This window comes from Neophocaena asiaeorientalis, unplaced genomic scaffold (genome assembly GCF_003031525.2).
Source record: "Neophocaena asiaeorientalis asiaeorientalis breed wild unplaced genomic scaffold, Neophocaena_asiaeorientalis_V1.1 scaffold40, whole genome shotgun sequence".
NCBI lineage: Eukaryota > Metazoa > Chordata > Mammalia > Artiodactyla > Phocoenidae > Neophocaena > Neophocaena asiaeorientalis.
This window is the reverse complement of record NW_020185335.1, coordinates 4,101,708-4,116,102: the sequence shown is the minus strand read 5'-3', so window position 1 is coordinate 4,116,102 and position 14,395 is coordinate 4,101,708. Positions and strand designations below refer to the sequence as shown.

Below are 14,395 nucleotides of genomic sequence, written 5' to 3'. Positions count from 1 at the left end.
GGTTTTTTTTTTTTTTTTTTGCGGAACGCGGGCCTCTCACTGTTGTGGCCTCTCCCGTTGCAGAGCGCAGGCTCCAGACGCGCAGGCTCAGCGGCCGTGGCTCACGGGCCCAGCCGCTCCGTGGCATGTGGGATCTTCCCGGACCGGGGCACGAACCCGTGTCCCCTGCGTAGGCAGGCGGACTCTCAACCACTGCGCCACCAGGGAAGCCCATCCTTTCAGTTTCTTGATGGTGTTCTTTGATGTTCATGTATTTTTAACAAAATTGGATGTTTTGTTGTGTTTTTTCCACTTGATATTATATAGTGAAGTGCTCTAAAGTTAGACGGTTGGGGTTCATATTCTGACTTTGCTGCTGTGTGGGTCCTTTAGGCAAGTTCATAAATCTTTCTAAGCCTCAGTTTCCTCTTCTGTAAAATAGGGATGAGCATCAGATGCACTTCATAGGGTTGTTGTGGGGTAATCCTGATTTCATAATCAGAAGATGGGTGGGAAAGGCTTGGCATATAGGAAGCCCTCAACAGGTAGTATTAACTGGTGTTCCATGTTTCCCACTCCACTGTAGACACCCATCTTTCTCCTCCTCTCTCTCCCCTTTTCTCCCTTACTGCTTTTCCCTTGTCTCTTGCTTTTCTTTTCTCTTTCCCTCTTCGTCTCTCCTCCTCTTTCTTGCCCTCCTTGTCAGCCTTCTCCGTAACAGATGCCTTGGCCTCCACTAGAGCTGGTTTGCCTACAGGGATGGCCCTTGACGCCTAGAGTCCACGCATCCCTCATCCGGAATCTCTTTTCTTTAGCCTTTGGGATTCCTGAACAGGGATGGACTCCAGCTGATGCCAAAATGAGATAGATCTGAGCCAGGGATTTGTACCTAGTATTACCTTTCACTCTCTTAGATTCTGTGCCAGGGCTGGGAGAGGCTGGTGACCAGAGGAGCTGCTGAGTCAAGGGCAGGCAGAGCAGAGCTACAAGTGAGTGCTGCCCAGAGAGCTGGATCCCTGGGCTCCCGCTCGGGCCCTGCTGTGGCAAAGCCTTCCCTGTCCTGTAGCTCAGTGTTCCCATCTGCACATCAGGTAGGACAATAGCACCTTCCTGTGTCTCTCAGGCCAAGAATTAGTCAGGGATGGTTAGAAGCTATCGAAACTTTAAGATGCTCAGCAGAAAGAAATACGGGACAAGTGGGGAGTTACTCCCTTTGGATTTGGATAACAGAGGATATCAATTGGATATCAATTGAGCAAATATTTATTTTTATTTTGTTTATTTATTTATTTATTTTTGGCTGCACTGGGTCTTCATTGCTGCGCGTGAGCTTTCTCCAGTTGCAGGGAGTGGGGGCTACTCTTCCGCTGTGGTGCGCGGGCTTCTCATTGTGGTGGCTTCTCTTGTGGCAGAGCACCGGCTCTAGGTGTACGGCCTCAGTAGTTGTGGCTTGTGGGCTGTAGAGCGCAGACTCAGCAGTTGTGACACACGGGCTTAGTTGCTCCATGGCATGTGGGATCTTCCTGGACCAGGGCTCAAGCCCATGTCCCCTGCATTGGCAGGCGGATTCTTAACCATTGCGCCACCAGGGAAGCCCCAGCAAATACTTATTAGTATCATCGACTCACTCACGCTTTGGGACAATCCCTGACATGACACTTAACTATTTTATCAGGCAGGATTCTTTTTTTTTTCTGGTACGCAGGCCTCTCACTGTTGTGGCCTCTCCCGTTGCGGAGCACAGGCTCCGGACGCCCAGGCTCAGTGGCCATGGCTCACGGGCCCAGCCGCTCCATGGCATGTGGGATCTTCCCGGACTGGGACACAAACCCGTGTCCCCTGCATCAGCAGGCGGACTCTCAACCACCGCTCCACCAGGGAAGCCACGTCAGGCAGGATTCTTAACTTTTTTTTTTTAAAGCAATCCAGTGATTTTAATGTTAGGTTGTTTTTTGTTTGGAAAAAATAAGAGGTTACTTTACAGTCTCTGCTTCCTGAAGTGTGGCGTCAGCCTTAAATAGCTGGGTCTTTTTTTTTTTTTTTTGTGGCTATGGTGGATCTTCATTGCTGCACACAGGCTTTCTCTAGTTGCGGTGAGCAGGGGCTACTCTTCGTTGCGGTGCGCGGGCTTCTCATTGTGGTGGCTTCTCTTGTTGCGGAGCACAGGCTCTAGGCACGTGGGCTTCAGTAGTTGTGGTGCATGGGTTCAGTTGCTCCGCGGCATGTGGGATCTTCCCGGACCAGGGCTCGAACCCATGTCCCCTGCATTGGCAGGCGGATTCTTAACCACCGCGCCACCAGGGAAGCCCCTGGATCATTTTTTTTTTTAATTGATCCCATTCTTTGAAAGCCTTATAGTTTGTAGGCACTGAATTTATGACTATACAGCTAGTGTTTCTGAAAGGACAGGAATTAAAAAGCTGCAGTGACCTCCCACCAGTGCAGGACCAGTTCCATATTCTCCCATGTGCCAATGGGCAACATGTCTTAGTGGCCTGAATACACAGGATCCCAGCTCTCTACTATGGGAGACCTAATCTTGCTGGTCTTGGATACAAAACAAGGTCTCCAGGCCTTTTGATAAAATTAATTAGCATTTCTCTCTGCCTTATCTTGTTAATTGAGATTTTACAGGCTATCATATTGGCCATTATTATAGAAAGCAGGACAGAGTGCTTTTCCTTCCTCTCAGTCCCTTTTCCTTCCCTCCAAATTACTGTATTTACGGAAACAATATGCTTCAGTAAGTAGGACACGTTCCTCTTTTTTTTTTTTTGGCTGCGTGACTTGTGGAATCTTAGTTCCATGACCAGGGGTTGAACCCGGAACCCAGGCCCTCGGTAATGAAAGCACCCAGTCCTAACCACTGGACCACCAGGGAAGTCCCGACACTTTTCCTCTTCACGTACTTCTTACTGAACCAAATCTGTTTCACATTCCTTGAGGCAGGTATTGTTTCTCTAATTATAATTTTACACAAATGATGTTCTATGTATAGTGAGGGTGAGGGAATAAAAGAGGTTTGGGGAAATTCAAGGAGCAGTTCTGGGTAGATTGTATAGAATAGGGCAAGTGCAAGTTGAAAATCCTCGGCTGTGGCCCTGTCAGCAGTGTCTAGCTGTGTGAGATCCAGGAAAGCATGTATCACTAGGTTTTGCTTTCTTTAACAGAAAATCTGCAATGAATGGGACTGGGTTCAATGGGATGATTTCTTTCTTTTCTTTTTCTTGAGACACTGTATGTACAGCCTGTTTGGCCTTCCTTCAGACCCTTGAACATGAAATGCTTCTTCTCAGAGCCTTTAGAGATGCTGCTTCATCTAACTGACTACTCCCAAACCCTTCTGTCTGTCCGTTCCTCACACAGCCCTTCCCATGGTTACTCATCCATCAGCAAGTACTTCCTAAGGAAAGATTTCCCTACTCGCCCTTAGCTATGGGCTCCCATAGCACTGTCCTTCCCCTTCGTTACACTTATTATGCTTGTGGTTAAATGATCACTTGTTTCATGGTGACCTTCTCAGCTAGAAATTAAGCTGAAGGCAGTGGCCACATGTCGATATTTAGTTTCATACTTTGCACATAATAGTCATGTAATAAATGTTTACAGAATGAAGTAGTATATGTAAATACACTAAAGAATTTCATATAAAATTTCAGGACATTTACAGATTTTCTAGTATCTATATACTTTACTTTTTCTTTTTCTTTTAGGTCCTATGTATATTTTTTTTCTTTTTTTTTTAAATTTTGGCCATGCCAGGTCTTGGTTATAGCACGTGGGCTCTTAGTTGCAGCATGCAGACTCTTGGTCGCAGCATGCATGCAGGATCTAGTTCCCCAACCAGGGATCGAACCTGGGCCCCTTGCATTGGGAGCACAGAGTCTTACCCACTGGACCACCAGGGAAGTCCCGTAGGTCCCATATACTTTAAAATTATTTATTTATTTATTTATTTTTATTAAAGTACAGTTGATTTACAATGTTTCAGGTATACAGCAAAGTGATTCAATTATATATATATTATATATATTCAGTTATATATATATATAGTAGGTTATTGCAAGATATTCCCCGTGCTATACAGTAGGTCCTTGTTATTTATCTATTTTATATATAGTAGTGTGTATCTGTTAATCCCAAATTCCTAATTTATCCCCCCCCTTCCCCCTGGTAACTGTAAGTTTATTTTCTATGTCTGTGAGTCTATTTCTGTTTTGTAAATAAGTTCATTTGTATAATTTTTTTAGATTCCACATATAAGTGATATCATATGGTATTTGTCTTTCTCTGTCTGACTTACTTAGTATAATAATCTCTAGGCCCATCCATGTTGCTGCAAATAGCATTATTTTATTCTTTTTTATAGCTGGGTAATAGTCCATTGCATATATGTACCACATCTTCTGTATCCATTCATCTGTTGATGAGCATTTAGGTTGCTTCCATGTCTTGGCTAATGTAAATTATGCTGCTGTGAACACTGGGGTGGATGTATCTTTTTGAATCAGAGTTGTTGTCTTTTCGGATACATGCTCAGGAGTGGGACTGCTGGATCATATGGTAGCTCTATATTTAGTTTTTTGAGAAACCTCCATACTGTTCTCCATAGTGGCTGTACCAATTTACATTCCCACCAACAGTGTAGAAGCTTCCGAAAAGGAGAAAACTCCACACCCTCTCCAGCATTTATTATTTGTAGACTTTTTGATGATGGCCATTTTGACTGGTGTGAGGTGGTACCTCACTGTAGTTTTGAGCTGCATTTCTCTAATAATTAGTAACGTTGAGCATCTTTTCACGTGCCTGTTGGCCATCTGTATGTCTTCTTTGGAGAAATGTCTATTTTAGGTCTTCTGCCCATTTTTTGATTGGATTGTTTTGTTTTTTTTTTTTTGATATTGAGCTGTTTATACATTTTGGAAATTAATCCCTTGTCAATTGCATTGTTTGCAAATATTTTCTCCCATTCTGTAGGTTGTCTTTTCGTTTGTTTTTTTTTTTTTAACATCTTTATTGGAGTATAATTGCTTTACAATGGTGTGTTAGTTTCTGCTTTATAACAAAGTGAATAAGCTATACATATACATATATCCCCATATCTCCTCCCTCTTGCGTCTCCCTCCTGTCTTTTTGTTTTATGATTTTCTTTGCTGAGCAAAAGCTTTTAAATTCAATTAGGTCCCATTTGTTTATTTTTGCTTTTGCTTGCAATACTCTAGGAGACAGATTTAAAAAAATTGCTGCAATTTACATCAGAGTGTTCTGCATATTTTTTTTCTAGGAGTTTTTTTTTTATAATTTATTTTTTGGCTGCATTGGGTCTTTGTTGCTGCGCACAGGCTTTCTCTAGTTGCAGCGGGCAGGGGCTACTCTCCGTTGTGGTGGGCAGGCTTCTCATTGCAATGGCTTTCTTGTGGTGGAGCATGGGCTCTGGGCACCCAGGCTTCAGTAGTTGTGGCTCGTGGGCTCCAGAGTACAGGCTCAGTAGTTGTGGCGCACGGACTTAGTTGCTCCGCAGCATGTGGGATCTTCCCGAACCACGTATCAAACCCGTGTCCCCTGCATTGGCAGGAGGATTCTTAACCACTGTGCCACCAGGGAAGTCCTTTTCTAGGAGTTTTATAGTATTCAGTGTGACATTTAGGTCTTTAATCCATTTTGAGTTTATTTTTGTATATGGTGTTAGAGGTTTCTTAACTTTTTATTGAAATATACATGCAGAAAAGAGCACAGTTCACATAAAAGTGACTTTTCACAAGTTGAACATGCTCATGTACTTAGTACCTCCATCAAGAAACAGGGCATAACCAGCCCCTAGAAGCTCTCTCTGCCCATGCTCCCTTACAGTTCTACCCTCAACCCATCCCACCAAGGGGATCCACTATCTAATCAGAACTCTTGGTTGTAAGTGACAGAAACTCAACTCATGCTGGCTTAAGCAAAAATGGAGTATTTTCCCCAACTGAAAAGTACATGGGTAAATCTTGGCACAGCTGGATCTGGTGCCGTTAGCTTGCTCATGGGCTCCCAGTCTTTCTTTTCTCTGCTCGTTTCTCTCCTGTTTTGGCTTTATACCCAGGCAATTTCCCTCTTCCCTTCAGATCTGCAAAAATCCTGGGATTAGACTTGGGGCTGATGTCCGTTCCTAAGCCAGTCGCTGTGGCAGGGAGATAGTGTGTGGAATATACAGATGAACCAGGCTTGAGACACAGGACTCCCTAAGAACCAGGGGGTGGTGGGTCAGCCCTACCCAAACCACACATGCTTTATGTGGGTGAGGGGTGGTTCCTCAAAGAAAAATCTAGAGGCTGTTACCAAAAGAAGGGGAAATAGGTTCTGAATGAACACAGACAGCCCTGTCCAATGTACCTGTGCAGTACCGAGCCCACACTAGGTACCTGAGAACAGATGCTCCCTTGCAAAAACCCACCATCCCAACCCTCAAGTTGCTCACAGGCAAGAAGGAGAGGCAAAGTGTCACACAGGGCAGAACGGTGTGTGCCTGGAGAGAGGCAGGGATGAGGTGTCTTCAGAGATGCTGAGATGACTTCTGGTGGGACTCAGGGCTGGGTACTCACGGTGGAGGGGTAGGAGAGCATGGAGCTTGCTGGAGGAACAGTAGTGATTCCAGATTATCTGAAATATAAGATGCTGGCTGGGAATAATGGGAAGTGAAGTTGGATAGCTGAAGGTTGCTGAGTAGGAGAATGGCACGATCAAATGATCAAATGTGGGGACTTCCCTGGCGGTCCAGTGGTTAAGCCCCCACGCTTCCACTGCAAGGGGCATGGGTTCGATCCCGGGTTGGGGAACTAACTGCATGCCAAGCGGCTGGCTGAAAAAAAAAGGATTTATTGTGAAATATCTTTTCCCAGCTATTTCACTCCCCTCCCAGGGGAAGCTAATATGGTCACTGTCTTGTATAAACTTCCAGGGATACCTAATGCTTATTCAAGCTCTGTGTATTATTTTGACAAAAGTAAATTTTAAAAATGCTTTATGACAAAAAATCTTCAGTGACTTGAGAAAGACAACTCTGTAAGGTGGTCCTGGTTATCAGGGTAGGAAGAGGAATTTTATATTCCTTCCGTGGCCTCTTGCACTTTACTCCTACCCGTCTCCCTTGAAATATATAATTAATTTAAACATCATCATCATCACCGTCAAAGACTTTGCGGAAATTGGAGACAGGGCTGCCTCTGAGGTGGGCTTGGGGGGAGGCAAAGGGGACAGAGAACATCACTTCCTGTTGACTGAATGGCCCTTTGCTCTCTGATGTGGGGCTGTGTCTGCCGGTGGATGGGGCCCCTTTTCTAATTTTGACAAATAAAACCTGAGCCCACGACTCCCTCGCCTGTACCTTTCAAATTTTATGCCGCCTCTTTGTATCACCTTTTCCAAAAATTAGACATATAAATAATATAGACCCACAAAAAATTAAAAAGAAAAGAATTCATATCAGAGGCAGATGGCCCTTCCAGGATAGGGGACTTCATTGAGCAAAGGCTTAGGAGAGGGGCCACCCAGAGCCCCACGCTGGGGGTCTGGCACTTGGATTTAAACCCCTGCCCTGCCCATTACCAGCTGCATATTCATGTCTCTGAGCCCCACTACCTCAACTAAAACAGACAGGGATAGTTTCTACCTCCTTAGGGATTTGGGGAGAATAAAATTCAACCATGAAGATGAAGTACCCATCACAGTGCCTGCCTGACATGTTCTTTGTAACTTGAACCCTGGGGCAGTTGGTGGGTGCGCTGAATATAAGGCACGTTCTCAGAAAACTCCCAGCTGAGACCTGGACTTCTCTGGACACTCTGCGTGGGTAGGATGTTTCCATCCCTTTTCTAGCTCTGGAGTTCCAATCACAGGATCAGATAACAGTTCCCGTATTGTGTGAGTCACTTAAGAAGACCCCTGGCATCCCTGCAGTGCACGTAACAAGCACCTTGGCCTGGGATCAAGATCCTCCTTACCCAGGGGAGGGCAGGGCTGGCTTGGGCAGCTGTGTTTGGGCCCAGGAATCAGGATCCTGTGTTCTGCAGGGATCTCCCAGGGATGGGAGAGGCCAGCAGTCTATGACAGAAAGTGCCAGGAACTTAGAAGTCCTGGGTTGGGGTCCCAGCTTCCCTGCTGTCTCTCCAAGCCTTGGGCCCTTCGTTAAAAAACTGAGATCATAATGCCCACCTCAGGGGCTGTTGAGTTAAATCACCTAGCACTTGAGGTAATTTATGTCAGCAAATATGTGTTCGAGTTTCCTCCCTCTCGTGCACCCTGTTCTCAGGAAGCACACCCTCGAGGAGAGGAGGTGACGTGTGCAGAGCAGGTGGGTGGCTGCTGTCCTCGTCTTCAGTGTGATCCAGGAGTGGGCGAGGTATCCAGGAGGCAGTTCTGGACTCAGCAGGTGACAGAGCTGTTGGGCATCCTCCACCCGGTCCTGCAGCCTCCTGATAAAGGGAAGAGGTAGATATGGGCTCTGCTCACGGTTTAGATGCCAGCTTCCCTCAGTGGTGAGGTGGACAGTGAAGGTGGCTTGGTGGGGAGCAAAAGGAAAGAGGAAAGAAACTTCCAGGTCCTTCCCTTCCAAATTGGCTCATCCTTGAGATCATTGCAGGAGCAGCAATGCAAAGAAGAGAAAACTCTGGGGCCTCGGGGTGTGGGAGCTGGGCTCAGTGTTCCTTTCACTCTGTGGGACACTTATTTTTATTTATTTTAACATCTTTATTAGAGTATAATTGCTTTACAATGGCGTGTCAGTTTCTGCTTTATAACAAAGTGAATCAGTTGTACATATACATATATCCCCATATCTCTTCCCTCTTGCGTCTCCCTCCCACCCTCCCTATCCCACCCCTCTAGGTGGTCACAAACCACCTAGCTGATTCCCTGTGCTATGCGGCTGCTTCCCACTAGCTATCTATTTTACGTTTGGTAGTGTATATATGTCCATGCCACTCTCTCATTTCATCCCAGCTTACCTTCCCCCTCCCCGTGTCCTCAAGTCCATTCTCTCGTCTGCATCTTTATTCCTGTCCTGCCCCTAGGTTCTTCTGACCATTTTCTTTTTTTTAGATTCCATATATATGTGTTAGCATATGGTATTTGTTTTTCTCTTTCTGACTTACTTCACTCTGTATGACAGTCTCTAGGTCCTTCCACCTCACTACAAATAACTCAGTTTCATTCCACACTTTCTTTTTAAATTAAGTTTTATTGGAGTATAGTTGATTTACAATGTTGTGTTAGTTTCTGCTGTACAGCAAAGTGAATCAGTTATACGTATACATATATCCACTCTTTTTTAGATTCGATTTCCGTATAGGTCACTACAGAATATTGAGTAGAGTTCCCTGTGCTATACAGTAGGTCCTTGTTAGTTATCTACTTTTTTTTTTTTTTTGCGGTACTCGGGCCTCTCACTGTTGTGGTCTCTCCCGTTGCGGAGCACAGGCTCCAGACTCGCAGGCTCAGCGGCCATGGCTCATGGGCCCAGCCGCTCCGCGGCATGTGGCATCTTCCCGGACCAGGGCACAAACCCGTGTCCCCTGCATTGGCAGGCGGACTCTCAACCACTGCGCCACCAGGGAAGCCCTAGTTATCTACTTTATATATAGTGTGTATACGTCAATCCCAATCTCCCAATTTATCCCTCCCCCCCGGGAGGGGTGACATTCTTAAGTTCCACTGAAGGACTCAGGGGTGGTTGGGGGCTACAGGGGGCCTGGGAGAAGCTGGGATTCCAAGCGTAGGTGACCTCAGGGGTCTTATCTGGGTGGAGACTTCCCATGGTTCCTCCTCTCCAGACACAGCTGAATGCTACAACAGTAACATGGGGCGTGTATGGCACTTTACCAAGCCCTTTCCTAGTATGTCTTTGTAGCAGCATCTCTCACAAGAACCCTAAGGTCAAATGTTATCATCCCCGTTTTACAGAGGAAGATATTGAGTCTTGGAGTAGTTAAGTCATTTGCCCCAGGGTTCACAGCTTCTGAGTGGCATCAGAGGAACTCAAACCCAGCAGGAGAGATGGTTATTTCACTCCCATCTGGAAAAATGTATCCAGCTGCCTGCTGGTCTGGGCCCAGCTCTAGCCAGGGGCAGGACAGCTACACTCCCACCCGTGGGGAACTTTCTGTCAGTCTGGGAAGGCAGAGCCCTCCCAGTGTGCAGGGCCATCTCCTCCTGTGGGACTCTGACCCAGCTTCCCTCCTGCTTTCCCAGGCCCTGAAAAACCTCCAGGCATCTCCCATGGATCTGTGACCGAGGTGGGCAGCTCTCCCAGCAGCCCTGGACAGCAGTGAGTAACCTCAGCATGGAAAGGGGTCTGACTCTGCCCTCATCTCTCCCTTTCTCTGTCTCCATCCTACCTCTCCCTTAACTGGTTTCTTCTGCAAACTTACACGAATCCAGAAAGATATCCTCCCTTGGGAATCCTGCAGCACTTCACTCTCCATGGGTGAGAGCAACAGTTGCTGTTCTTTGTCTATATGTTTATTTTTAATAACAGAAGTTGTATCTGCTTGTTTAAAAAGTCAAACAATGCAGAAGCACACTACGTAGAAAGTGCAAGTTTCCAGTTATGAGAAATGCCCCACCCCTCCATGCTCATCCCAATACTCCAGAGCCAGAATTAATCCCCTTTTTACAGATGGGTAAACTGAGTTACAGAGAGGTGAAGCGTTTGGTCCAAGATCATAGGCTAGGAAGTGGCGGAGCCAGGGAGGGTTCTGCCAAATCACCCATCAAGCTATTTAGCTAAACTACCTACAACTTTTCCCCTAAAAGGAATTTTAAGTGAAAAGCAGGAATTCTGTTTTAAATGTATTTCCCCCTCTGGATAGAAAGAAAAGGGGGCGTGGGGAGAGAAAGAGAGAAAAGGGAAGAAACACTGCCCCATAGTATTGTGCAACTGGCCTTTAGCTCTGCAAAGGCTGGATCATGGCTCATGTCTTAAAGTCACATTCCCGGAAGGGCGCCCAACTGAGATGGCCGTGGCCTTGGGAGGCCTCCACAGGTGGGGTGGTCAAGTCCCGGGGCTGCTCCCTGGCAGCACCAGACAGGAGTTGAGGTGTGGGATGGGTGAGCGGGTCGCGGTCCCTGACGGCTGCACTCTCCCTCCGCAGGCCCCCGGCCGGCGGCATGTGGCTGCGGCGCATCTCCAGCACCGCGGTGACCGCGCTCCTGCTGGCGCAGACTGGCCTCCTGCTCTTCCTAGTCTCCCGGCCCAGGCCGCCGTCCCCGGTGGGTGGCGAGGAGAGGGTGCACGTGCTGGTGCTCTCCTCGTGGCGCTCGGGCTCGTCCTTCGTGGGCCAGCTCTTCAGCCAGCACCCCAATGTCTTCTATCTGATGGAGCCTGCGTGGCACGTGTGGGCCGCTTTGTCGCAGGGCAGCGCGGTGGCGCTACACATGGCGGTGCGCGATCTGGTGCGCTCCGTCTTCCTGTGCGACATGGACGTGTTCGACGCCTACCTGCCGTGGCGGCGCAACCTGTCGGACCTCTTCCAGTGGGCAGAGAGCCGCGCGCTGTGCTCGCCGCCCGCCTGCAGCGCCTTCCCGCGCGGCGCCATCAGCAGCGAGGCAGTGTGCAAGCCGCTGTGCGCGCGACGGCCCTTCGGCCTGGCCCAGGAGGCCTGCCGCTCCTACAGCCACGTGGTGCTCAAGGAGGTGCGCTTCTTCAACCTGCAGGTGCTCTATCCGCTGCTCAACGACCCGGCGCTCAACCTGCGCATCGTGCACCTGGTGCGCGACCCGCGGGCTGTGCTGCGCTCGCGCGAGCGGACGGCCAAGGCACTGGCCCGTGACAACGGCATCGTGCTGGGTACCAACGGCAAGTGGGTGGAGGCCGACCCGGACCTGCGTGTGGTGCGCGAGGTGTGCCGCAGCCACGTGCGCATCGCCGAGGCCGCCATGCGCAAGCCACCGCCCTCCCTGCGCGGCCGCTACCGCCTGGTGCGCTTCGAGGACCTGGCACGGGCGCCTCTGCCCGAGATCCGCGCGCTCTACGCCTTTGCAGGCCTGAGCCTCACGCCGCAGCTCGAGGCCTGGATCCACAACATCACCCACGGGGTCGGGCCAGGCGCCCGCCGTGAGGCCTTCAAGACTACGTCCAGGGACGCGCTCAACGTCTCGCAGGCCTGGCGCCACACGCTGCCCTTTGCCAAGATCCGCCGCGTGCAGGAGCTGTGTGCGGGCGCACTGCAGCTGCTGGGCTACCGGCCAGTGTTCTCTGAGGACGAGCAGCGCGACCTCGCCCTGGACCTCATGCTGCCGCGCGGCCCGAGCAGCTTTAGCTGGGCATCTTCCACTGCTGAGCACTCCGGGCCGTAGCAGAGGCCCCCAGCTGTGGCTGGCGGTTGCCAGGAGACTCACGCGTGGTGGGGAAGGAGCTGGGGCGCACGAGGCCGGGAGTTTGGGAGGTCCCCCACGTAGTAGGAAAGGACCAAGTCCGCAGACTATGTTTCTTTCTCCCCACTTCTTGTTTTTCCTTTGACTCCTCTTTAGGAGCTGGATTCTCGCCACACACACCCTTCATGGAAAGCAGACTCGTGCCCCCACTTCCTCTGGGCGCAGGGAATAAGTTCAGATGACTTGGCTACTACTCCAGCACTTTCTTTCCCCTTAAGTCTCTGTTAGGATGCCTCATCCTGCAGCTGAGAAGGCTATCCCGGCCCTGCCTGGGAGTGGAGGGACACTGTGGTGAGCTGGTCCCTGAAGTCGGTACATCTCCCCCTCCACACACGCCGTGCTTCTGGCACCACACACCACCAAAGCCAGTGCTTTTATATTCACCTGTATCTTCAGTAAGAAATCAGCCACGGTGCCTCTATCTTGTGGTCTCCCCTTAGTCTCTCTCTACCCCAATCTCCTGGGAGCCCACATGCCCCCATCACCTGTCCAGGGAAGGTGAACTTTGATTTGTCCTGACAGGAAAGATCCTACCCACAGAAATAAACATAATTCACCTGTATGATACAGATTAGAGTTTACAGCCTGTGAAGTTTGACAAGCAAAACGCAAAAGCGAAGGGACTTGTCCAAGGCCACACGATGAGAAGGAGGATGAAGGGAGGAGGGGGGGTTTGCTCCGGGCCCGCAGTGGGGAGGAGAGGGTGAGTCAGGCTTGCAGAGGCCTGTCTCCTGGACAAAGAAGGGTCAGGTGTTCCCATCTTATTTGCTCAAGGGATCAGCCAGCAGCCATGGCTAGGGCCGCAGCTGCGAGGTGAGATGTGGGAAGTGGTGAGCTCTGGGTCCAGGGTGCCTCCTAGATAAGCCTGGAGGGAGGCGGTGAGGGGGAAAAGTGGAGAGAGAGAAGGCTGAGCAGGCCAGGGCAGCAAGCCAGGCAGAGCGTGTGGCAGAGCAAAAGGTTGGCAGCAAGATCAGTGCCTGGAGGGCAAGTCACGGGGTGAATGTAACTAGATAAAGCTTGCCAGGAGCTTGGAAGAAAAAAGGCTCTGGAGTGGTTGTCTTCCTGTGGTCCTTATGTGCCAGGCCCTGGAGAAGAGCAAAGTACGATTCCTAGCTGTGAGCCACAACACCTGGCTCTGGTGGCAAAGCGTCTTATTAAATGGATGCTGGATTTTAAAAAAGGAGGGGTGGGTAGGGGGTTGCCGGATGTGTCGAGGGCTAGTCCTGAGCTCAGGAAATGAAAGCCAGCCATGCTTTAAAAATGTTTAAAAGAAAGGGGGAAAACAGGTCACAGTACCTCTAGGAAGGACAGAGAAGCAGATTTGAGTCCACATGAATAGAATACCCCAAATCACACTGGGATACAGAGTTGCTCTGGGGACTGACAGTTGCCACCAGAACTCCTGTGCCCATTACCTCTGGAAGTGAGGGAGCTGCCCTCATCATTGTCATCAGTCACCGGAAGGGATCCTGGAGGTCTGGCTTCTGATTCTCAGCCTGGGTGTGGCCTTGGATTGGTGGGACCTGGATGGTAGACCCACATCCTCGCTGCAAAGCAGCAGGTCGAGGGCAATATGGCACTTTCCATTTCTTTTCTTGCAGGGAGCAGAGGTATACTGACCTTGAAGCTGAAGCTTCAGGATGCCTCAGTTGGGTATCCGTCAAGCTGTAGAAACTTCAGGCCCCATAAAGCCCCCATCTGCCCCTGCTCACAGTAGCATGGAGAAGGTATTTAAAACCCAGAATTTATTAATGGAGACTTTGGCTTAGAAAAACTAAGGTCACATAGCTTAATATATGGGGTGGAACTCAAACTCATATCTTTGGCTTCAATACTTATGATTCTAACAAGGAAACTGAACTGGGGATGCAGCAGAGGACTCCATCACAGGCTTGGAAAGCCAGATCATTACCCAGAGACGTGGGTCTCTGGGTCAGGGAGTGGTCCTGGCATTTTGTTTGTTTGTTTCCAGTTTTATTGAGAAAGAATTAACATACATCACTGTATA

At 49.1% G+C, this 14,395-nt stretch overlaps 1 protein-coding gene across 1 annotated transcript in view; it reads left to right on the top strand.

Moving 5' to 3' along the window:
• Positions 1–14,395, top strand: part of CHST6 (carbohydrate sulfotransferase 6) — a 17,572-nt gene extending 3,177 nt beyond the window's left edge. Inside the window, exons 2-3 of the mRNA XM_024735807.1 lie at positions 10,204–10,279; positions 11,106–14,395. Coding sequence (XP_024591575.1) covers positions 11,122–12,309 — 1,188 coding nt within the window. The 5' untranslated portion in view covers positions 10,204–10,279; positions 11,106–11,121 and the 3' untranslated portion in view covers positions 12,310–14,395. The remainder of the gene's footprint in view (positions 1–10,203; positions 10,280–11,105) is intronic.